The 25691-nt window shown below is 43.1% G+C and overlaps 1 protein-coding gene across 1 annotated transcript in view; it reads right to left on the bottom strand.

Annotated features, from left to right (window-relative positions):
• Window positions 1–1724: 1724 nt before the first annotated feature.
• The window catches only part of LOC137623128 (acid ceramidase-like), a 70489-nt gene continuing 46522 nt past the window's right edge, over window positions 1725–25691 (bottom strand). Inside the window, exons 9-10 of the mRNA XM_068353804.1 lie at window positions 18160–18393; window positions 1725–4705 (exon numbers count right to left, since the gene is read on the bottom strand). Coding sequence (XP_068209905.1) covers window positions 4619–4705; window positions 18160–18393 — 321 coding nt within the window. The 3' untranslated portion in view covers window positions 1725–4618. The remainder of the gene's footprint in view (window positions 4706–18159; window positions 18394–25691) is intronic.

Below are 25691 nucleotides of genomic sequence, written 5' to 3'. Positions count from 1 at the left end.
TTAAAAATATTACTTTAAGCTTGGAGAAAATGTCCAACTTAAAAATATTACTTTAAGCTTCATTCTACCTAGTTGTGGCACTACATATCAGAAATCTTTACAGCTATTCCTCCTTTAAGAATGTATGATGGTCATGACAGGCTCATGATATAATTGTGATGTCTGCCTTTCTTGAGCCTAGCAATTGTACATGATTACAGTTGCTTTTTAACGTTGATTTTAAAACTCGTGTCTTTTTCCCACCTTGAATTTTCCAAATCATTAATGATGGAAACAAATGGGACATATTGACCAATGTTCAGAGTTTTCACCAGTTTTCTAACAGATTGGTCAAATGAATTTAATGGGTGACTAAGGTGTTACATTGCCAAAAATCTAATTTGGGCACTGCTCTAAAGTCGATGTTTGAAAGGCACTTAAGTGTTGTGTGAAAATACCATAACCTGGTATGAGGAAGGAGGGAGCTACATCTGAAGCTTGCATGCCAATATGTAGCCATGCAAGAGGTTTTGCACAAGTGAAGCAGTTGTGGTTACTTCAGTAGTAAATTTCATGAGATCTATAATAAAATTTAATAACTGAATAGGTAGTGTGGTGGTGCCTGCCTCGCACACTTTGCCTTATCCCTCTGGTGATCCCGGCTGTGCCAAAATTTTTTTCAGATCCTATGGCTTTGGACAGGAAGGAATGAAGTGTCAAATTAATTATGCTAATGTTTTGTAACATAATTAGAGCGTCGCCAGGTTCTCGGAGGGGTAATAGAACTAAACTAAAACCATAACAGAATGGCTGCAAAAATAATTGCTGGAATAAAATAGAGTGCAAAAGAACTGGAATTAGCACTAAACTTGCAAGGTTGTTCTGAAATACTTTGGCCAATGAAATGAATGTTGCTCATGTTTAAAAGTGTCACTGAAAATCTTTACAATGTTGCCTCAAAGTGCAAGGGAAATATGAAAAAGAAACAGGATTAGAAATAGAATGCAATAATCCTGAACACTTCCACAAGACAGGGAAAAGTTAAGTAGTTTGCAGACGGATGGAGTAATTGATTTTATGGTGAGAACAGACAGGAATGGACCAAGGTGCAGTGACATGCAAGATTTACCAAGTAATAATGTCTCAGAGGGGCATACACAATATAGAGTAGGCTTGGTTAATGTAATGGGTTTGAGATGACAAACTAAAGTCAATACAGATATTCATTCTTAAACTCTAACCTGCTATAGTACTGCATTAACCAAAATTTGGGATAAAGATACGTGTGCAACAAAATAATGAAAACCAGAGATGCAAAAATATGAAAAGTTGAAACTATATAAAATGTACAGTATACAATATATGCAATTGAGATTCTTGCAAAACATAGCTACCATTCTATACAATTAAATTTAAGAAAAATAGCTGTAAAATTTACCTTGTAACTTTACTCAAAAAAGGTGTTTTGCATATACTGTACTATATCTATGGTTGCTTAAGAGGCAAGAATTTTGTCAGGGTTTCTCAGCATGCTTACAAAACCTGAATTACATTACAACACAACTATAGACTTTTCTTACACTAAGAGTTGTTAACATTACAATTCTACAATCACAGTTATATATCTATATTTCACTTATACAACTATAGTGAACCCAATTACCATAGTCTGGTTAAATTGCTTAACAATAATACATCACGAAATAACTTTTAAATACTGGCTACACATGTTTTTGTAAAAAAAAAAAAAAAAATTACAAAACAATTCAAAAACATTAGTTGGAATAAAATGCATCTAGAAATTCTAGCCCATTTAGTCATTACCAAACCTCATTTAAAAATTCTAGCGCATTTAGTCATTACCAAAAATAACTCATTACAATGCAAAGTTATATTGTGAGCTTATGACTGACGGTTCCCTGATAATTCAACAAAGTTTTCAAACTATATTTGATAAATGTAAGAACCGAAAAATATTTTCCTTATAATATATGTCATTTACATCAAGTAACTTAATACAGAAAAGACAACATTGCAGCCAAAAATTTTCCCGTTGTATTTACTGCATTACATAACCTAAAACTATAAATTAATTCTAATATCGATTTAGACAATACTTTTTGGGCCCTTAGTGTTTTTAACATACCCATTGAAATAGAATCTCCTTAAAATTATGAACTATAAATAAATCACAAATTTATTTCCAACCACTTATTATAAAACCCTCAATTTACTAGTTAAGATTCATTAGTGTCATTCATATATATAAACTTCAAGTTGATCATTAGTTATATTTCTAATAACTGTGATAAATGACTAGTTCTGTTTAAAACCCTTGGTCTCACTACTGCTACTTTAAGATCTCACTGAAAAAGGCAAGATATGGCTACAATCTTTTTCAAATTCTTAATATTTTCTTTGGTAGACCTTGTTAATCATTAGGTCCAGTAACTTGTAAGATTAATTTGGCTAAGACAGTTCAAATAAAGTAGTAATTTAGTGTGGGAAAAAAAACCCATTTCAACAATGATGCCGAATTCTGTCAACTCATAAAGGAGCATATTACAAAAGTATAAAATACATTAAGTCCTCAACTTACAAACTTGATTGGTTCCAAAAAGCTGTTTGTAAATTGAATTGTTTGCAAGTCAAATTTTGTTCAATTTCGGCCTAGGGTAGGCTTAACCTGAATCCCATACCTATGATTTCCAGCTACAAAAGTCAAGAAATAGTTGCGTTTCATAAGAAATGAATGTCTGGTTACTACAGTACAAATGTCGTTTTGCTTACTGCAATAAATAATATACAGTTGTACAGTATTGTTTTATTCTCATGTTTGTTATTTTCGGTTGGATTTGTGTTTGTAAGCTGAGGACCTGTACAGCATAATAAACAGAATGTGCTAGATTTCTTAGCCACAGCAATGAATGATATATAGAACACTACAAGATTTAATCACAAGGAATTACGTTAATTCACATTACCGAAATACTATTTTGGCTCAATTTCACGTAAAATCAATGGCACTGCCAACGGTACATCAATTATAAAAGAACTAAAATTACATACTGTGCATGCATATTGAACAATTAAGTGAGGAAAATATTTAATCTTAAGAATGTCATTATCTTGCAGACAGGGCATTCATGTTTTAATCTGGAAGGGTTAGAATCCTTCAATCTCATCTAGACAATGTTTTCTGTTTAGTTGTTAAAATGTAGAGATGCTTACAATTTATCATCAACATTGCAAAATTCAAAAAGACCACAGTCATTAAGTTATACAAACTGTAACGATCTTCTATTCTATTCCAGCTCTAGGGAAACATGTTCGAAAACCCCAACAATGGTAATAGATACATAAGACTGCAGTACTGTATATGAAATCTAGCAGTACTTTCTACAACGGGTAGTTGTATAAATGAACCATATGACATATGCCTTAAATGTCATTGAGATGTTCAATTTATGCTTAATCTATAACTATCATGTCATCGAGATGTAGAATTTATACTTAATCTATAACTATCATATCAAATATAAAACTTAAATATTAATATCACTACTGAAAATGGCAAGTAAGATTCTTACAGTAGAAATCTTTCTGATAGATACTGTAAGTGATACATTTGATATTTCGCAAAAATTGAAAGACAAAGAGACCCGATCATTATTTTTACCAGGTAGAGAGATTAGAATAAAGCTTTGTTTAATATAAATACCATCTATCTAATAAATTCTCCGAACATTATAAGGTTACCTATAAATCCAATATATTAGGCAGCATGCATTTACCTATAAATACTGTACAGTATATAGAAACTATGAACCCTCTTTTATGTGACAAAATAACAATGTAATGATTTCACTCAAGTCTAAACTTGATATTGTGCAGAATATCTAATACCTGCAAATATATTTCAATTTTTAATACAATAAAATTAAAGCAGCATAGAAAGGAACTTGCGATTGTATGATAAAAGGCAAAAAAGGTCTTTTGTAAGTAGTGGCGGCTTAATAAAAATAAACTTCCTTCAAGTAATTGCGTACTTCACACATTATAAATCACAAGACTATTTCAGATTTCATCTAAGCACTATTACAAAAAAACCTGTGCCTTAAAGGAATGTCTATAATCCTTTTAGGAATCTAATTTATAAAGGAATGTGCGCCAAAATAGAAGTTTCCATTAGACAAAATAATAAGAGTATTGTGCAATGAGACAATAATAAGATTATATGAATATCAATTTCATTGTTTCTCTTTTCATCATCAATTTTCAGGGTACACAGGAATCTATAAAAATGCCCATCGAGTACAGAAGAATATAGGTTGGGAACCCCTTATCTACATGAACCAGGACACTTGAATATACGTCTTATAAGTGTCATATAATAATTTCTATATGACTTATCTATTGAATGTTCTTAAATTTCATATTATTTAAAATGTATTCACTAAGCTAATAAATTTCTGCAGCGGGCTGCATTCCTTGTTGAAGCCATTAAGCCCAGAAATGTTCTCTTATAGATAAGGTTATAGCTTGGCTAATGATAATAATTTGTTACATAACTAGAAAACATCACATGAAATAAAAAGCACCTACTTTAAGGTCATCACTTTTGACAGAATTCATACTTTTACCAAGGCCAACAAGGATCCCCACAACTGCGAAGCCAGGCTTCCATACCGTGGTTTACATCCATGAGACTTGTGTACGTTGTCAACTGTAACAAAAAAAAAAATTAGGAGTCAGTCATATCCTGTATGAATAAAAATAGGAATCTGGGAAGTGATTTCCATTTATCCTAAAATACAATACAATACTGGTTGAGGAAGCTTATTTGCATGAAATTCACAAGCATTAGAAAATGAGGCGGGAGGGGATGACTCCTTCATTTGAATACTCGCCAATAGGTTTTCCTTTTGTCATAGGTACAGGAAAGTGGGGTTGGGTTCAACATCAACAAATGTAGCCTTTTTTGTCCATTGTAGGACAAAGGCTCATGTCTGTGGTTTGGGTCCAGTGTAGATTATTGATGGCGGGAGATTTTAGACTGATTGCTCACAACAAACAAATCTAGCATGGGTGGCCCTGACTAGCACAGCTTTGCTGATCATGGCGATACACAAACCCTTTCACCACGTTAAGGTATCTCCATTCAGAAAGGAGTTGGGTTCATGGGTGATTATATCAGAAAATTTGTTGTCTAAATTCTAGGGAAAATGTATATCACTTTTTTGGGCTCAGGCCATGTCGTCCTGATGGAAGGTTACTTTTTTGGGCTCAAGCCATGACGTCCTGATGGAAGGTTACTTTAGTAGCTTCCTAAGGGTATATATGACTACAGTAATATTCCCAGAGAATTAAACTAAAGGTTTCACAGAATTCTAACTTATGGCGCGAGTACCCTAAGTTTCCCTTTAGGATATCGTATAATAACAGGGGACGTATTCTTGACACGCCACATAGCTATCTGCACCCCACATAGCGTTTACGCTTCGAGGGGGACGTTGGTGGGAAGATATGGGAGGAGCCGTTACAAAGTTCTCCTCCTCCGTTACTGTTATTGGTACTCGGATGACGTCATAAGCGACGCCATCGTGACTGACGTCATCACCGCCCGCGAACTCCATTCCTTCTGTTTTTCCCAGTTGTTCGCTATTTACTGTCAGCTTGTCGCAATCTTCAGCTTCTTCTGCCTCTGGAAAGTTGAGTACCTTATTCTTATATTGTATAAATTAGCTCTGGCCGTAAAGTAACGCTTTTTTATCTTTAAATACTGTGTTTTGTGGCGGAGCTATTGCCTAACTGGAGGCGTCCCTGACGCTGTTGTTCGCTTCACATGCTTTATTTAGTTAGCCAGAACAACTGTCCCGGTTTCTTAACTAATTATCAGTATTATCTTTAAATACTGTGTTTTGTGGCGGAGCTATTGCCTAACCGGAGGCGTCCCTGACGCTGTTGTTCGCTTCACATGCTTTATTTAGTTAGCCAGAACAACTGTCCCGGTTTCTTAACTAATTATCAGTATTAGTTATTTAGTCTTCATTGCTAGGAATGACAATATTAATGCACTCTTTGAGGAGTCTAAAACTGCCATTATCAACGAAATTGAAGAAGGTGTGCGAATCTTTGACAAGACAAAACCTACCTGTCTCGCCACCGATTGGTCAAAATCAGGAATTGGATTCTGGCTGTTCCAGAAACATTGCAACTGTCCAGACAACCGACCATTTTGTTGTCGCACTGGTTGGAAGATCACACTTGTCGGAAGTAGGTTCACACATGCAGCTGAGTCTCGATATGCACCAGTTGAAGGTGAAGCGTTGGCAGTCGTCGATGCTCTTGATAAGGCAAGATACTTTGTTCTTGGCTGTGAAGATCTTGTGGTCGCAGTTGACCATAAACCCCTGTTGAAAATATTTGGTGACAGATCATTGGAGGACATATCAAAATCACGTCTCAGAAACTTGAAGGAAAAGTCCCTCCGCTATCGATTTCGCATGATTCATATCCCAGGGGTCAAGCATCTCGCTGCAGATGGAGTATCGCGCCCTGGAAAATCTGAAAAGCTATCGCTTCAAGATGACATTGCATCAGTTGACAGTGTACCTTCCGTGAGAAATGTTCCCCTACACAAATTGCCATCAGCATATTCTGTTTCCACTCACAATGATATTGATACTTGTATCACCGCATCAGCAGTATGCTCACTTGACTCACTTAACGTAAGAGCTGTCACCTGGGACAGAGTTCGCACTGCCACAAGTAGTGACGATAACATGCATGAACTGCTCAGCCTTATAGAATGCGGAGTACCAGAGTCTCGCCAAGAATTTCCTGTACATCTTCGAGAGTATTTTCAATTCCGCGAGCATCTCTACACTGTTGATGGTGTGATACTATACAAGGAGCGTATAGTTATTCCTCCAGCCCTTCGCCAGGAAATTCTCACATCTCTTCATTCAGCACATCAAGGAATTACCTCTATGGTATCGCGAGCAGAGTCATCTGTGTTTTGGCCAGGGATAACACCCGCTATAACAGCACTTCGAGCTGGATGCAACCACTGCAATCGCATCGCGTCTTCGAATCCTAGTGCTCCGCTACACCCCTTGTATCTCCAGACTACCCATTCCAATGTGTTTGTGCAGATTACTTTCACTACCGAGGAGTTGCATATTTAGTTATAGTTGATCGATACTCGAATTGGCCCATAGTTGAACGATCTTCGAACGGTGCAGAGGGTCTTATAACTTCACTACGCCGAACATTTGTGACATTTGGGATTCCGGATGAATTGACATCTGATGGTGGACCTGAATTTACAGCGATGGCAACTAGGCAGTTTTTAAAGGACTGAGGAGTCCATCACCGCCTTTCCTCTGTGGCCTTCCCACATAGTAATTGCAGAGCTGAAATAGGCGTCAAAACTGTCAAGCGTCTTATAGCGGACAACACGGGCAGTAACGGTGATCTCAACACTGATGAATTCCAACGTGCGATGCTCCAATACAGGACCACACCTGACAGAGATACCAAGTTATCTCCTGCAATATGTGTATTTGGTCGTCCCATCAGAGACTTCATACCTGTCCCGCCCGGCAGGTAACGTCCCCACGACACGTGGAAGGAAACACTCGATGCAAGAGAGGAGGCCCTAAGACATCGACACCTTAAATAGGGAGAGCGCTTATCAGAGCACACTAAGAGACTACCCACACTGTCCGTAGGTGACCAGGTTCGCATCCAAAATCAAACAGGAAATCACCCCCTGAAATGGGACAAAACCGGTGTCATCATAGAAGTCCGCCAATTCGACCAATACGTCGTCAGAGTTGATGGCTCTGGTAGGGTCACGCTAAGGAACCGGAAGTTTTTGAGACAATACGTGCCTGTCAGGAGTATTCCAGAAGTCCGTACAATTAGAGATGACTATAATCGGAATCAGATTGTACCTATTGCCAATCCTTCGACCACTAAAACGTCTGAGACCATTGCGAAGGACACCATTCCGACAACCCAAAATCCGGACACACATGGTACTCTTCCACTGACCACTTTGCCGTTACCAAGTGGTACTACCCCTAACATTCATTTTGATGTTGCTGCTCCGGAATGCTATCCCAACGACCTCGGTAACACTGCGAATCATCAAGCAGAGATTCCACCTACCAATGATAGCACAAACTCTCCATCGCAGTTAACTCCTGCCATGCCAAATTTGGAGCAACGCAAGTCCAGTCGTACCCGTCGACCGCCAACATGGCACTGTGATTTCGAGATGAACTAGCTATAGTGTCATCATGATCAACACATGACAATAATTGTTTTCAAGTTTCCGTTCCTTCACATGCTAACAGGAGTTTAGTGTTCATGAACCTATAATTTGGACGTTTAATTGCCACCCAATGTTTTGACATCAGTTTTAAACCGACCTCCACGAGAGACATTTTAAAAGGCCGTTTAAAAACTTGGGGGGAGATAGAGGGTTATAAACATTGTTCATCATTTATTCTAAATATGTTTTATGTTCATTTCAGTTATATACATTGTTCATCATTTATTCTAAATATGTTTTATGTTCATTTCAGATTGACCGTGGTCATTGTTCAATAATAAAGACATTTGAATAAATGGACCAAGCTCTTATTTACCGATAGTATTCTTTAATTGCGGCGAGTGTAGGTAGCCGTATTTATGACGCTAGAGATGCTAGCCCAGTCGCCTAGGCATGCTAGCCTAGATGTTTTAGTTTACTTTCATGCATGATATAATAAGTGTTCCTGGTGTTAATTTATTAAATGATGATATTAGGCAATTATACATATAAGATTCAGTGATTGCACATGGATTTTTCTCCTTCTAGAGAGTATACAAGGGGATTTGATGATCTTGGTAGTCTATTCCTCTTCCCCTAACGGCTTAGGGGCTTTTGTATACTGTACTTTTATACCTCCCCGGTTACCTTTACGCTAAGGTAATCTCTCCTCCCTCTGAGGTAGCCTAGGCTACATTTTAGCCCTCCTTCCCTTGAATCCTATTTAAGTGAGGCTAGGCTAGGATTTTTCTTTCCGTGCCCAGAGCCATAGTTCATGAGCTTTGAGTTAAGGTCAGAACCTCAGAGTATCAGTTGTTTGCCCCCAGCTACCCAATTAGGTGAATGAACTCTCCTTTTGGTCTCCGCTGGACGGCAAAAGGGGGGGGGGGCCTCTGCCCTCCCCCCTAGGCCACACCTGGTAGGGTTACAACCCTTCCTCCCTGTGGCCTAGCGACTTGTTCTGCGCCTACCTTCTTTGGGCTGGGAGATATGCTTTCCCTTGCCTAGGTTAGGTAGGCTCTAGGATTCTGTTTCTTTATAGTTTGGGACGGCACGGCCATGCCGTTCTCTTACTGTACTAACCCACCCTAAGTTGGAGTATGTATTCTTCCTATACCTGGGATGGTTCCGGTACTGAAACAGAATACCCTTTAGGGTGTTGGGGAAGACTCAAACCAACCCCACACCCCTTCACAGGACCCTTTCCCCTCCCCCTCTGTCCTTTGGTGATGGCCAAGCCATCACACCCCTGTCCACCGTCCTACAACTCAACGAGTGCCGGCGAGTTGTGGGGTCGGCCCGGTCTTTTCGCCTGCTAGGCCAAGCTGTTTAGCTTCCCGCACATAGTTCAGCTATGGGATAGCATAACGACAGGTCAGTCTGCCGGCGGAAGACCTCCCTGCTATCTTAAGAGTGTTCTTCGGTCCTACCTTGGATCGCCACCCGCAACCCCAGCCGACCGCCGGCCGAGTTGCGGCTGGATAGAAGCCGGATCATAATATTCTTCCTTCCATTTGAACCCTCCTTCTCGAGGAAGGCGAGGTTAGGGTAGTGAGCTGCCGCCCTTCCCTCTCCCTTCCTCTTTGCTTTCTTTCCCTCTCAATCAAGTGCCGGTCCACTGTCGCACAACTCTACCGGCAACAGCCGACAGTGTAGCTTAGGTCTCCTCTCAGTCTCATAGATCGATGACAGGGTAGGAGTACCTACAGCCGGTTGCCTGCCGGCTGCCGGCGGTCGCCGACATGTCGGCGGTCTACCAACAATACTTGAGGTCGTCTCCCTTTCCCCGCCACAGAGACTGATGGCCGGAATGGGTTACCATCAATCAGAGACCCGCCGGCGCCCGCCATGCCTCCGATGCGCCGGCTCCACCTAATTCATATTACGACAGTAGGCTGTCATCTTTCTCTAACCCTGCCGGCAGTGCGCCAGCAGTGTCTGTTGTATGGCTGTATACAGTAGCCAGTACATCTGTGGTATAGTACATACTCTAGACAGAAAACTATGGTGTATAGTTATGCAAAAGATAATTTTCTAGCATACTCTGTGCATCCATGCGCAGTCCCTTGCCGGGAACTATCTGAATTGGGGATAATTATTCCCCCTTTTTCACTATGCTGAATGATCTCAGCTCTCTCCCTTTCACCACTACTAATACCCCGGAGGAAGTACTAGCTACGCTACTCTATCCTGTAGGGATAGGTTCCCCCTTAGGGCTTACCTGAACGAAAGCCCTAGAGTTAGAGTTAGTAATGGTGTAAGGTCACGGCAATTGGCTGGGCGGGATTCACAAGTACGTCTTTCCTGCTTCATTTCCAGCTTACCTATCCTAAGCTTACACTTGGAAAGGAATCTTATACTGTAATTGAGATTACATTAAGACTAATCTAGTACTGTATTACTTCAAGTCCATCATTATAGACTTCCACATACTCATGTACCCCTTTCTTCTTTACAGGAGAAGTACATCCAGTGTGAGCGCCTTCTGCAGCGTTCGGCGCCGTGACTTCTACGGCCACCTGGCGTGCCGAACCCACGCCAGCTGCTCCGTCACCCAGGGATCTCTGAGGTACTGGGACCCGCAGGTTTGCACAGTTTGCAAGGACCTGCTCAACGAGGCGTTCGAGGCTCCCCAGTCTGTGGAGTCAAGGGACATCGTTCGTGAGAAACTACACAAGTGGGTGCGTGGTTTCCAAAAGGAACGCCACGGGGCCCTATCTCCCCAGCGAGAAGATGAGAGCTATGCTCTTTCCTAAGGCATCTGCGGATGCTGTCATCCCCAAACCCGAGATCCCCTGCGTCCAACTGACGGTCGACCCAGATGTTTCGGACGCACTTCAGGACATCCATCTCGACGATGATGAAAGGATGTCAGAGGTGTCGGATACCACCGAAAGGACCCTGATGGCCGAGGGTCGAGAAGAGGAACCTACAGAGGCTCCTGACTACGAAGAAGAAGGCGCCGCCGCACCCTCTATCGCTTCCGTAGTCATCTCGGAATTAGTCCCCTCTACATCGTCCACTCCCATGCCCACAACAGCGGACGACTCCATGGACAATATTTTGGCCATGATGGCGGTCCTCGAGGAGAGGCACCGCAAGAGGGGCGAGGATTTCAAGAAAGAAATCCTCCGCTTGACGAAGCAACGTGAACCTCAGAGGAGGATGAACGTGAAGGACCTTCCCTCCTGCTCCGTGACTAACCCATGGAGGCATGCCGAGCACATGCCTATCACTAGTGGCAGGATCTTCATCAACGACAAGCTAGGCACCGTCCCCCTTGAGGTGGAATTCTGGCCTAGCTTTGAGGCATACCCGGACTGCTACATTCGCTTCAAGTCTGAACCTGTTTCCAAGGAGGAAACCGAGCCGAAGGAGGTCATTGTGTTTGACCACGCTAAGGCTCAATCACTGCTAGCCGGCTGTTTGAAGGACAAGGGCTACATCAACTCGAAGGTGCCGGCCCTGAGCAAGAAACGCCTATCTTTTCTTGCTCCAAACACCATGGTCTTCCCCTTCACGGAGAAGTCCATTCTAGCTGTTCTGAAGGCGGTGGAGGAAGGAAAACCCTGCCCTACATTGGAGGAATGTAGGCCCCTCTCCCTCGCCCTACCCCCCAACGACAAGAACTGGAAGGACATCCAGTTAACTTTCTCCGAGGGAAAGTTGGAGGCCGACATCGCTGGACGTCAGTTCAGTGAGAACCACCCCAAGCTCTCCGAATATCTCCTTCGTCGGGACCAGGACATGAAAGAGAGGTGATCATGGAGACGATGGCTGGGGAACAGTGGACCGCAGGTGTCTATATGGTCTTAGCCAAGACCCACGTCGCTTCCCTGACGAACGACTTCTATAGCTTCGTCAGGGCACGGAGGGCCTGCAGAGAGTTCGGGTTTGCGTCTGCCGCAGTGAAACACGAACCAAGGAAGCTGATTTCCTCCAACATTTGGGGGAAAGATCTCTTCCCCAATGACCTTGTAAAAGAGATTGTTGACAAGGCTGCCACAGAGAACAGGAACCTTCTCCAAAAGTGGGGCATGTCAGCAAAGAGGAAATCTTCTCCGGATGAGGGCCCCCAACCGAAGAAGTAGTCCAAGAAGCCAAGACCACAGCCGCGTCAGGCTAAACACCAGCTTCCTGCAACCACTGCTCCCCAGTTGGTGGCTCAGCCCCAACAAACTTTCTAACTGGCACCCCAGGCGGTGGTGACTGAGGCCTTCACGCCCGCCTACGAGAGGCAGTCGACTACCTTTCGTCTCAGAGGTAGAGGCACCGGCAGCTCCTCTCGACGTCCCTCCAGAGGGAGAGGAGGCAAGGGAGCAGGCGGCTGAGGTGGTAAACCCTCGGGTAACCAGAAGCAATGAGATGCTTCCGGTGGGAGGAAGACTCCGCTTCTTCCAGGATCGTTGGACCTTCGATCCCTGGGCTCACAGCATCATCAAGAACAGACTAGGCTGGTGCTGGGAAACACCACCACCAGTTTTCCACCGATTCTTCCAAAACTCCACCCCCGTTCTGGAAGAATACGTCCAAGAGCTCTTGAACAAGAAGGTGATCAAGAGGGTAAAGTCCATCAGGTTCCAAGGAAGACTATTCTGTGTTCCCAAGAAGGACTCCGACAAACTCAGAGTCATTCTGGACTTGTCCCCTCTCAACAAGTTCATAGTGAACGACAAGTTCAAAATGCTGACTCTTCAGCACATAAGAGCCCTACTACCTCAAAGGCATATACAGTCTCGATAGACATGGCGGACGCCTACTGGCACATTCCAATGAATCGCCAGACCTCCTTCTACCTAGGATTCAGGCTTCAAAGAAGACAGTACGCCTTCAGAGCCATGCCCTTCGGGCTAAACATAGCCCCAAGGATCTTCACGAAGCTTACAGAGACAATCGGTCAATAACTACGCCTACAAGGCGTCCAGGTGATGGCTTACCTGGACGATTGGCTGGTGTGGGCAGCATCAGAAGAAGAATGCCTGCAAGCTTCCACAAAGGTGATCCAATTCTTGGAACATTTGAGCTTCAAGATCAACACCAAAAAGTCTCGACTTTCTCCAGCTCAGAAGTTCCAATGGCTAGGCATTCATTGTGACCTCCAGTCACACCGTCTTTCTATTCCACTGAAGAGGAGAAAGGAAATAGCAAGATCTGTCAAGAGACTTCTCAAATCCAAACGGATTTCAAGACAACAACAGGAACGGGTGCTCGGCTCCCTTCAGTTTGCTTCAGTGACAGACCCAGTGCTAAGAGCACAGCTAAAAGATGCATCGGGAGTCTGGAGAAGATACGCATCAAACGCTCGAAGAGATCTCAAGAAACCTCTGCCGACTCGGCTACGATCACTCCTCAAGCCGAGGTCGGGGACAAAGAATCTGAAAAGGTCGGTACCTCTTCAACTACCTCCACCCTCGGTCGTTATACATACGGACGCATCGCTAGAAGGATGGGGGGGTCACTCCCATCAACGTCAAGTTCAAGAAACATGGTCTCCCCTATTCAAGACGTTTCACATCAACATCTTGGAGGCCATGGCTGTCCTTCTCACCCTGAAGAGGCTGTCCCCACGTCCCTCAGTCCACATTCGACTGACCCTGGACAGTGACGTAGTGGTCAGATGTCTCAATCGTCAGGGCTCAAGATCGCCCCAACTCAACCAAGTGTTGTTGCCAATCTTTCGCCTGGCGGAGAAGAAAAGATGGCACCTCTCAGCAGTTCACCTACAAGGATTCCGCAACGTGACGGCGGATGCTCTATCCAGGACAGCCCCGATAAAGTCAGAATGGTCCCTAGACACAGACTCATTCTCCTTCATCTCCCAGGAAGTCCCAGAACTGCAGATCGACCTCTTCGCAACGAACGACATCAAGAAACTTCCTCGCTACGTGGCCCCATACTAGGACCCCCGAGCGGAAGCGGTGGACGCCATGTCCCTGGATTGGAACAGATGGACCAAGATTTACCTGTTCCCACCACCCAACCTTCTGCTAAGAGTCCTCACCAAGCTGAGATCCTTCCAAGGAATAGCAGCCCTAGTGGCTCCTAAGTGGCCCCGGAGCAATTGGTTCCCATTAATCCTGGAATTACAACCCAAGCTAATTCCCCTACCAGACCCAGTTCTAACCCAACAAGTTCAGAAGTCGACTGTCTTCGCTTCATCACAGAAAACCTGAGACCTTCATCTCATGATTTTCTCTCCCTAGCCGTCAAGAAGAGGTTTGGGATCTCGAAGGAAAGCTTAGATTTCTTAGATGAATATAAAACAAAATCTACCAGAAGGCAATATGAGTCATCTTGGAAGAAATGGGTGGCCTTTGTCAAGGCTAGAAATCCTAATGGATTTTTGTTTGTCCTTCTTCATTCACCTTCACGGACAAGGCTTGGCAGCCAACACGATTTCCACCTGCAAATCGGCCCTGACAAGACCCTTACTATACGCCTTCCAAATAGACCTGTCTAGTGACATTTTCAACAATTTGCCGAATGCATGTGCTAGACTCAGACCCGCACCCCCTCCGAGACCCATCTCCTGGTCTCTTGACAAGGTGCTACATTTTGCCTGAAGTTTGGACAACGATACTTGCCCTCTGAAAGATTTGACTCAGAAAGTGAATTTTTTATTTGCTCTAGCCTCGGGGGCTAGAGTCAGTAAAATTGTGGCATTATCAAGGGAAGAAGGCCAGATCCAGTTCACAGAAACAGGCGAACTCACCCTCTTTCCTGACCCAACGTTTTTCACCAAGAACGAGCTACCCACCAAGAGGTGGAGTCCCTGGAGAATCTGCACTCTGAAGGAAGATGTCTCCCTGTGCCCAGTGGAGAGCCTAAAGGTCTATCTTCGAAGAACTTCAGACTTCGGTGGAGGACAGCTCTTTAAAGGGGAAACATTGGGTTCTGACTTGTCACTTGAACAACTAAGGGCGAAGATCACCTACTTCATTCGCAGAGCGGATCCTGATGGTACACCTGCAGGTCAAGATCCCAGGAAAGTCGCCTCTTCCTTAAATTTCTTCCAGTCGATGGACTTCGAGAGTCTTCGCTCATTCACGAGCTGGAAGTCTTCGAGAGTGTTCTTTAAATACTACGTGAAGCAGGTGCAAGAACTTAAACGCTTCGTGGTAGCTGCAGGTAGTGTGTTAAAACCTGCTGTCTAGTGCTGCGATGAACTGTGAGTTATATGGGACTCTAACTCTAAGGGTGTCTGTGTTGACCCTAGTGCGCAACATAGTGAAAATAGGGTCACCAAGTGACACTACAGACTGTTCTAATTATACTAAGGTGAAGTCACATAGACTAAACACTTGTGCCACGTGTTTCAAACATGAAGTGTATATAATCCATTCTAGAAAGACTTTATAATTCCTATGGAATTAACGTGTGTGATGGTAAGTTTTCCTTCTCAGATACCACAACTATTTCTATTAATGTCCCAAGTCTATGTAACTGATTTACATTCCATTACAATTTACATTTATTACTTTTATGTATGCTAATTCTTATTTATGCCCAAATAAACGAATTTGCTGTCTTCGTGCGTCTTATTTCGCCCTAATATCGTAATAAAATACTGTTAAGAGTTTTAATATCCCTCTATACTGTATAAAACTAACTGAACAATGCAATTCTATTGTTCCTCCACTTAAACAAACTCATCTAGACTAAGGTAATTTGTTCCAACACGTTATACTTACCTTACCTTCTACCTTGCTCTGGGACCGGCGGGTACTTCTTGATGCTGGGTGAGTTTCATTTATCAAGCAACTTCGAGACTTTCCATAAGTCCAATAAGACTCATCCCTGCTGGGGGGCAGGAAGCGGTTACATAGTACATGCTTAACTGAGGTGACATATACTGGTAATGTCACAAGGTCTCTTGGGTCATTAGACCAAAGGAATATTGTCTAGAAGTCGAAGGCACTACTGAAGGGAAAACGATACATTAATTCTCTGGTACACTTCCATCAGGACAACATGGCCTGATCCCAAAAAAAGGATTTTGAGCAAAGCGAAAAATCCATTTTTGGGTGAGATAGCTATGTCGTCCTGATGGACCCGCCCTTTTCTCTATCAGGCCTTGACAGGCTCCCTCCCGATCTTACTGTATCATGGGGGCTGGACTTGACTCCAAAAGGAATGGAGTTCGCGGTCGGTGATGACGTTGGCCAAGATGGCGTCGATTATGACGTCATCCGAGTACCAATAACAGTAACGGAGGAGGAGAACTTTGTAACGGCTCCTCCCATATCTTGCCGCCAACTTCCCCCTCGAAGCGTAAACGCTATGTGGGGTGCAGATAGCTATGTGGCGTGTCAAGAATACATCCCCTGTTATTATACGATATCCTAAAGGGAAACCTTAAGGGTATTCACGCCAGAAGTTAAAATTCTGTGAAACCTTTAGTTTAATTCTCTGGGAATATCACTGTAGTAATATATACTCTTAGGAAGCTACTAAAGGAACCTTCCATCAGGACGACATGGCTATCTCACCCAAAAATAGATCCGTTTTAAGATATCTAACCCAAATATTCTGTAATAACTGGGGGTCTAACTTTTCCAAAATACAATGGTGTATTTTTATAAATCATACTGTCGTTCAATTAGTTCGTTATGCATGTTGCATAAGATTTTTCATAATTCTGACCATCCTTTACATTTAGATCTTCCCAGACAGTACCATCCCGTTCGTAATACTAGGCATGCAGTTAATTCTCCATCATGAGGCTCAATACTACACAGTACTATATTCTAGAAGTTTTATTCCAGCTGTGACTAAGTTGTGGAATGATCTCCTAATTATTATTATCATTATTAAATGCTAAGCTACAACCCTAGTTGGAAAAGCAGGATGCTATAAGCCCAAGGGCCCCAATAGAGAAAATAGCCCAGTGAGGAAAGGAAACAAGGAAAAATTAAATATTTTAAAGAATAGTAACAACATTAAAATAAATATTTTCAATATAAACTATAAAAACTTTAACAAAACAAGAAGAAGATAAAGTAGATAGAATAGTGTGCCCGAGTGTACCCTCAAGCAAGAGAACTATAACCCAAGACAGTGGAAGACCATGGTACAGAGGCTATGGCACTACCCAAGACTAGAGAACAATGGTTTAATTTTGGAGTGTCCTTCTCCTAGAAGAGCTGCTTACCATAGCTACAGTCTCTCTTCTACCCTTATCAAGAGGAAAGTAGCCACTGAACAATTAAAGTGCAGCAGTTAACCCCTTGGGTGAAGAAGAATTGTTTGGCAATCTCAGTGTTGTCAGGTGTATGAGGACAGAGGATAATCTGTAAAGAATATGCCAGACTATTCGGTGTCTGTGTAGGCAAAAGGAAAGGGAACCGTAACCAGAGAGAAGGATCCAATGTAGTACTGTCTGGCCAGTCAAAGGACCTCATAACTCTCTAGCGGTAGTGTCTCAATGGGCGGCTGGTGCCATGACCGGTAGTTGAATTGGTAGAACTTCAAAAGTTCAAACTCGCAGCAAATGTTTTTATGTTGAACAGGCTGAAATGTCTCTTTTTATAGTTTATATATGAAAGATCTGTTTTAATGTTATCATTCTTGAAATATCTTAATTGTTCTTTATTTCGCATATTTATTTCCTTCCCCCCCCCCCTGTTGGAACTCTGTATTTCCAACTAGGGTTGTAGATTAGCTAGTAATGATAATAACAATAATAATAATAAAGCGGATCATCCACTGAACATTTAGTTAGGTACAAAATTAGTTAGAATATGAAGGAGCTTTCAGTTCCTAATATTTCCCCAGGAGGGATAGCCGACAAAATTAAAAATTCTAATATTACCAATATGCAATAGCTACTAAAAATACGAATTATGAAATAAACTTACTTTATTGAGTATAGGTCTGGTAGATAAAACATTGTAAATGAGTTCCAAAGAAGCATTTTTCTGACCGCCAGCATTGAGGCAGTGGACAGCAGGTGTCCTGCGGTCATCAAAGAAGGGGGGAGAAGTCCACTGATCGTAATTTGTTTCTACCAGATACCAACTGCCAGAGTCAGATTCTTTAGACCACAAGTCTACCGTACGGAATTCATCCCGCCAACGCGTTATTATGCTTCCCTGGAAAATGTGTTAAATATTAAAACATGCATAATTATGGAAATCTTATGAAATATCTAATAAAAATTCTTGAGTACAAAAGTAGGTTTAAAATGATATTTTCATAATAAGATAAATTTTTGAACATACTTTCCTGCTGGTTATATAAGAATGGCTAAAGTCCCTGGACGCCCGGCAGAAATTAAAAAACTCGCGGCAATCGCAGATATGCCAGGTGTATACTAGCGCCCTTGCGGTAGACAGGCCGAACTATTCCAACCAATTCAGACCTTCCATGCCCCATGGTCTCTAGAGAGGAGGAGGGTGGGATTATAACTTATATAACCAGCGGGTAAGTATGTTCAAAAATTTATTTTATTATGAAAATATTTTTAAACATAAAACTTACCCGCTGGTTATATAAGAATGGCTGATTGACACCCGTGGTGGTGGGTCAGAGACAGCAACGTAATTAAAAATTCACTTAAAGAGTTAAATATAACAAACTTAAGAGGTTCGTACCTGATAAGGAAGCTGACTGCAATGGTTCTCTGCCTCATTCTGTCTGCTATCCTTAGGAGATCCAGCGGTCCACCCAGGGGGCTGATGATCTCTAGGAGCTGTCAAACGGTGCCATAACCTATAACTTAACAGGACCTCAACTAATACCCTTGTTCTGGGCGCTCTCCAGGAACAAAATGACCACCTGACCAAATCAAAGATTGCGGAAGACCGTCGACCAATCTCCACATACAACCATAAAAACTATGCCAGTTCCAAGAAGGAGAAAAGGGTACTAGGAATTAGGGGAGCGTAGTGGTAGATCCTTCACCTACTACTGCATTCGCTGCAACGAATGGACCCAAGGTATAGCAGTCCTCATAAAGTGTCTGGACACGTTTCAAATAATGGGATGCAAATACAGATTTACTTCTCCAAAAAGTTGTATCCATTATGCTTTGCAGAGAACGATTTTGTCTTAAAGCCACCGAAGTAGTTACGGCTCTAACTTCATGCGTCTTAACCTTGAGCAGCTTAAGGTCTGCTTCACCACATTGGGTGTGAGCTTCTCTAATCGAGAGTCTTATAAAAAAGGATAAGGCGTTCTTCGACATAGGAAGCGTAGGCTTCTTAACTGCACACCAAAGAGCCTCTGAGTTGCCTCTCAAACTCTTTGTTCTGTCCAAATAGAACCTAAGTGCTCTAACAGGACAGAGCACCTTCTCCAACTCCTCGCCCACTACATCATAGAGATTAGCAATCTCAAAACACTTAGGCCATGCATGGGAAGGACGTTCATTCTTGGCCAGAAAATCAAGCTGCAAGGAGCATATGGCTTTCCCGTCTCGGAAACCAATGTTCTTGCTTAAAGCGTGAACCTCACTGACCCTTTTAGCTGTGGCTAAACTAACCAAGAACAGAGTCTTCAAGGTTAAGTCTTTAAAAGAGGTCGAGTGCAAAGGCTCGAATCTGTCACTCATGAGGAATTTAAGAACATATAAATTCCAGGCAGGCGATTCTTGCTGTCGCCTCTTAGAAGTTTCAAAAGACCTAAGAAGATCTTGTAGGTCTTTATTGTTGGAGAGATCCAAATCTCTGTCTAAAAACAGCTGCCAGCATACTTCTGTACCCCTTGATAGTCGAGGAGGAAAAGTTATGCTTATTTCTAAGATCTAAAAAGAAATCGGCAATCTGTGCTATAGAGGCACTGGATGAAGAAAACGAGTTAGCTCTACACCATTCTCTGAATACCTCCCACTTAGACTGATACACCCTGATGGTAGAAGTCCTCCTTGCTCTTGCAATAGCCTTGGCTGCCTCCTTTGAAAATCCTCTAGATCTTGCGAGCTTTTCGATAGTCTGAAGGCAGTCAGACGTAGAGCTCGGAGGTTTAGATGGTTTCTTGCCAAGTGAGGTTGTTTGAGAAGATCTGCTCTTAATGGTAGGCTTCTCGGAACGTCCACCATCCATTCCAGTACCTCTGTGAACCAACTTCTTGACCCCCAGAAAGGAGCCACTAGGGTCATCCTGGTCTCCTCGTGAGACACAAACTTCTGTAACACCTTGTACAGGATTTTGAAAGGTGGGAACGCATACACATCCATGTGTGACCAATCCAACAGGAACGCGTCTATGCGAGTTGCCTCGAGATCCAGAACTGGCGAGCAATATATCTCTAGCCTTTTCGTCTTCGAGGTTGCAAACAGGTCTACGAGGGAACGACCCCATATCCGCCACAGTCTCTTGCAAATGTCTAGGTGCAATGTCCACTCTGTTGGGAGAACTTGATTCCTCCTGCTGAGTCTGTCCGCACTCACGTTCTTGACTCCTTGAATAAATCGTTTCAATAAGGTAACTTTCCTTTCCTCCGCCCATACGAGAAGAGGTCTTGCTATCTCGTAAAGAGACTTCGAGTGAGTCCCGCCCTGCTTCGCTATATAAGCCAGAGCCATGGTGCTGTCGGCATTGACCTGAACCACTTTGCCTAGGACTAGTTTCTCGAAGCCTTTGAGGGCTAAATGCACTGCTAAAAGCTCCTTTTGATTGATATGGAGGTTTTCTTGCTCCTTCGTCCACAGACCTCAGATCTCTGGCTTCCCTAAGGTTGCTCCCCACCCAGAGTTTGAGGCGTCGGAAAACAACACGAGGTCTGGGCTCTTTTGCTCTAACGAAAGGCCCTCCTGAAGTCTGTGCACGTTGTTCCACCACTGAAGGTATGTTCTTATGGGATTCGTAATGGGAATACTCTCCCTGTCGAGACTGTCCCCTTTCTTCCAATGATAATCGAGATGAAATTGAAGGGGGCATAAGTGCAGCCTCCCCAGTGACACAAACTTTTCCAGTGACGAGAGGGTCCCCAGAAGACTCATCCACTCTCTCACCGAACTAACGTTCTTTTTTATAAAGGCACAAAGTTTTAGAAAAGTTGATTGAATCCTTGCAGGCGACGGAAACGCCTGAAAAGTCCGACTCTGAATCTCCATACCCAAATAAAGAATCTTCTGGGATGAAGTCGGCTGTGACTTCTTTGAACTCACTAGGAGTCCTAATTCCTTTGACAAATTCAATGTCAGCTGAAGATCCTTCAAACAGCGATCGGCCGAGGGGGCTCTTATGAGCCAATCATCCAAGTACAGGGGGGCTCTGATGCCCCATGAGTGTAGCATGCTCGCCACATTCAACATGATCTTCGTGAATACCAGAGGAGCAGTACTGAGACTGAAACATAAGGCTCGGAACTGGAAGACTTCCCTCCCGTACGCGAACCTCAGATAACGTCTGCAACTTGGATATATTGGAACATGAAAGTAAGCGTCCTGGAGGTCCAATGATACCATCCAGTCGCCTTCCCTTACTGCTGCCAGCACAGTTTTCTGAGTTTCCATGGTGAACTTCGAATTCTGGATGTAGCTGTTGAGGGCACTTACATCCAGAACTGGTCTCCATTCCCCCGAACTCTTGGGGACTAAGAACAACCGGTTGTAAAACCCTGGCGATTTTAAGTCCCGCACTCACTCTATCGCTTTTTTCTCCAGGAAGAGAGACATTTGAAGCCGCATGGCTTGCCTCTTGGGTCCTTCTCTGTATTTGGGCGCGAGATCCATAGGATCTGTGGCTAACGGAGGTTTTGAGAAGAATGGGATTTTGTATCTTTCCTTTAAAACAAGAACGGACCAAGGGTCCGCTCCTCTTCTCTCCCAGGCCTGCCAGAAGTAACTCGGCCTCGCCCCTACTGCTGTCTAAAGGAAGAGGGCAGTCAGACACTGCCTCGACTGGATTTAGCTCCTCTTTTCTTGGACTTCTTCCCGTCGGGCCTGAAGTTACCCCTTCCGGCAGGTTTACCACAGAAGGGCTGAGAGGATTGTGAAAATGAAGCAACTTCCTTTGGTCTACGGCAGGGGTGGCCAACCTATGGCGCATGCGCCAACAGTGGCGCATTGCACGATTACAAGTGGCGCACTATACCCCAGAGATAATTAAAAAACCAAGCCCGCTCATAAAAAAATAATACGAAAAATACTACTGATTATTAGAAAAAAATACAAAAATAATTTAAGGGGACCTTCAGCTATGTCCTGCATTTTTTTCTTTAATTATTCAAAATACACCATTTCTATATATGTGTTAGATTTTAGACATATATAATACCTTAATCATATACCAACGTTACAGAATACATTGAAAAAATCATATTACTACGAGAGGCCTTTGATAGTCGTTTTAGTGATTTTGCTGAAGAAGATTGCATGGTTGCATTTATAAATCCATTTTCACTTACTGAACATAACATTCTGAATATGCCTAGTAATATACAGATGGAGCTTATTGGTCTAAAAGCAAATTCAGTGCTGAAGAGTAAATTTAATGAATTTTCCTCACTCCCAAGTGCATCTGAAATGCTCATTTTGGGCGATTATAAACAAGTGAACATTTTCCAGAATTTAGAAAATTTACCCAAAGTTATGCCTGTAGCTTTGTAACAACATAAAGATGTGAGCAAATATTTTCATCCATGAAAATGTTCAAGAAGTGAGGTCGCGACTATCCGATTCAAATCTGAAGTACTGTCTGTTGCTCTCAGTTACTAATTTACCTGCTAGTATTAAAGATTTAGTGAAAGTAAGGCAGAGTCAAAAGTCTCATTAAACATAGTTATGTTTATTTTTCCTGCATGTGAAATTACTTTTCTTTAAAACTGCTAATTATGTTCATATATTTTTATTAGTACTTTCAGGAATAACTAATGAATATTATCAATGCAAATTCAGTGTCAATAAAGTAGGTACACTTTACTTTGTATCCATGTTAAATCATTTCCTTTACAGCTGCTACATCTGTCCGTGCACACACACACATTTATATATATATATATATATATATATATATATATATATATATATATATATATATATATATATATATATATATATGTATATATATATATATATATATATATATATATATATATATATATATATATATATATATATATATATATGTATATATATATATATATATATATATATATATATATATATATATATATATATATATATATATATATATATATATATATATATATATATAGATATCATATTATATGTATTAAAGCCAAATATGTCCAAATCACCATAGTTGAGGGATTGAAAGGGGGTTAAAGTTTGTGTGGCGCATCTGAATTAGAAGTGAAAAAAATTGGTGCATGGTAAACAAAAGGTTGGCCACCCCTGGTCTACGGGAAGGGAAAGAAGTAGGCAGCACCTTCCTAGCTGTCTTTGCAACCAGATCATGGGTAGCCTTCTGGGGCAACGTAGCGGCAACTTCCCTTACCAACTCTTGCGGGAATAGCGCAGAAGACAGCGGCGCAAAAAGTAACTACGATCTCTGAAAAGGAGTGACCCCCACGGAGAGGAAAGAACACTTAGTTGCCCTCTTCTTCACAACTCCGGCTGTGAATAGGGCAGCCAATTCGTTTGAACCGTCCCTAACTGCCTTGTCCATGCATGACATTAGTTGAATGAGGTTACTAGTGTCAGTGCCCTTCATTTCCGACACTTTCCTCCGCAAGGCTTCCAGAGACCAGTCCAGAAAGTTAAACACTTCGAAAGCCCTGAACATGCCTTTCAAGAGATGGTCGAACTCAAACATAGACCACCACACTTTAGTCTTCCTCGCTCAAGAAATCTCCCTGGGCAGAGGCAGGAACTCCCAAGCCTAAGACTTCTCCTGTCTCATACCAAACACTAGACTTGGAGGCTAGTCTGGCAGGAGGAAAAGCGAAACGCGTCTTGCCAAGGGCTTCTTCGAATTCATCCACACTCCCATTAACCTTAACGCCCTCTTAGAGGAGCGGGAGAGTACCATCTTCGTGAACATAGATGCTCTTGCTGCTTTACCAAGGGTAAATTCTGAAGGCGGAGAACGTGGGGCTACAAGAGTAAAATGGTCTTGGAATAGCTCCGTAAAGAACAGCATTAACTTCCTGAGGTCCACCGAATGTTGAGGCGGTTTATCCTCTTCTCCCTCCGAGATATCATCCAATGGTTCATCCGGGGAGAAAACCTCATCCTGCTCCTCTTCCGAAAAATCAGCCGTTGCAGCAGTGCCTTGTTGAGAGAGGCGACGTTCTTGTGTAGGCGCGTCAGCGCTGAAGTGGGCGCACTTACGCTGTTCAATATTCTCATCTGCATGACGTTCACTAGCCTTGTGTTTGTTGTCACGTTCAGTTTGTGGAATAGTATCCAACTGTCGCGAGGCGACAAGGGTCGACTGACGTCTGTCGTCGTGGGCAGACTGACGCGCGGCGTCATGGGATGACTGACGCTGACGCTCCGCGGTGTCATGGGTTGACTGACGTGTGCCGTTATGAGCACACTGACGTGCGATGTCATGGGTTGTCTGACGCGTAGCGTCGACGCTGACGCTCCGCGGTGTCACGGGTTGACCGACGCGTAACGTCTGCCTGCTGCTGACACTGACGCTCCGTATCGCGTCCGCTTCCGTCCTGCCGCTTAGCGGCCTGTTCCGTTGTTTGGCGAACGTCGTCACGTTTGGAAGACTGACGTTCGGCGGTATGAACGGTCTACTAATACTTTGAAGTAGGTCCCTGACGAGACGCATCCACCTCAACCTGCTGTTGAACACTGCGGCTGGGAGATCGCCTGTGCGACAACTCGTCAGTACCGGAGACAACAGGCCGCCTGTGTGACAACGGGTCTAAAACAGAAAACTGACGCCCAACCGCACTGCTAACAGCAAGCCGATAAGATTGCATAAGCGACGAGAGTTGCTGTTTCATGCCCAACAGCATAGACCATTTGGGATCACCCTTAGGCGACACGCGTGCAGCCTCCTCCAATGCAGATTCGCCTTCCTCATCACTTCCAAATCGCTCCCCGCTTTCGGGAGACAAACACCAGTCTGATGGAAGCGGCGGTGCATGAACTGTAACACCGGAACCAGGGATCAGCTCCGAATCTGACTGCACCAAACCTTTATCTATTTCAGAACCCCTGTCAGAGCGTTTCGCAGGTGAACATTCGCCAAGGGACTGAAAACGCTCAGGTGTATCCCAATGGCTACAACCAGGTTGTTGCGTGTGTTTTTCTCTCAAGAGGTCTAGAGGCTTGACGCCAGACCTCGTCATGCGTGACTTCATCCGAAGATGGCGATAATGCACTAACCTCACCTTTCCTATGGTGAGGGTGAGCGACCTGTGATACGACAGCAGGAACGCTCGAGGGGACGTCTGCGCGAGTGATGACGCCTCTCGTTCCCTTTCGCCGTTACTTCTCCCATGGGTTCGGGAGCTTGAAAGA

The sequence above is a fragment of the Palaemon carinicauda genome, chromosome 30, assembly GCF_036898095.1.
Source record: "Palaemon carinicauda isolate YSFRI2023 chromosome 30, ASM3689809v2, whole genome shotgun sequence".
Classification (NCBI taxonomy): Eukaryota; Metazoa; Arthropoda; class Malacostraca; order Decapoda; family Palaemonidae; genus Palaemon; species Palaemon carinicauda.
This window is presented reverse-complemented; position numbering and strand designations above follow the sequence as displayed.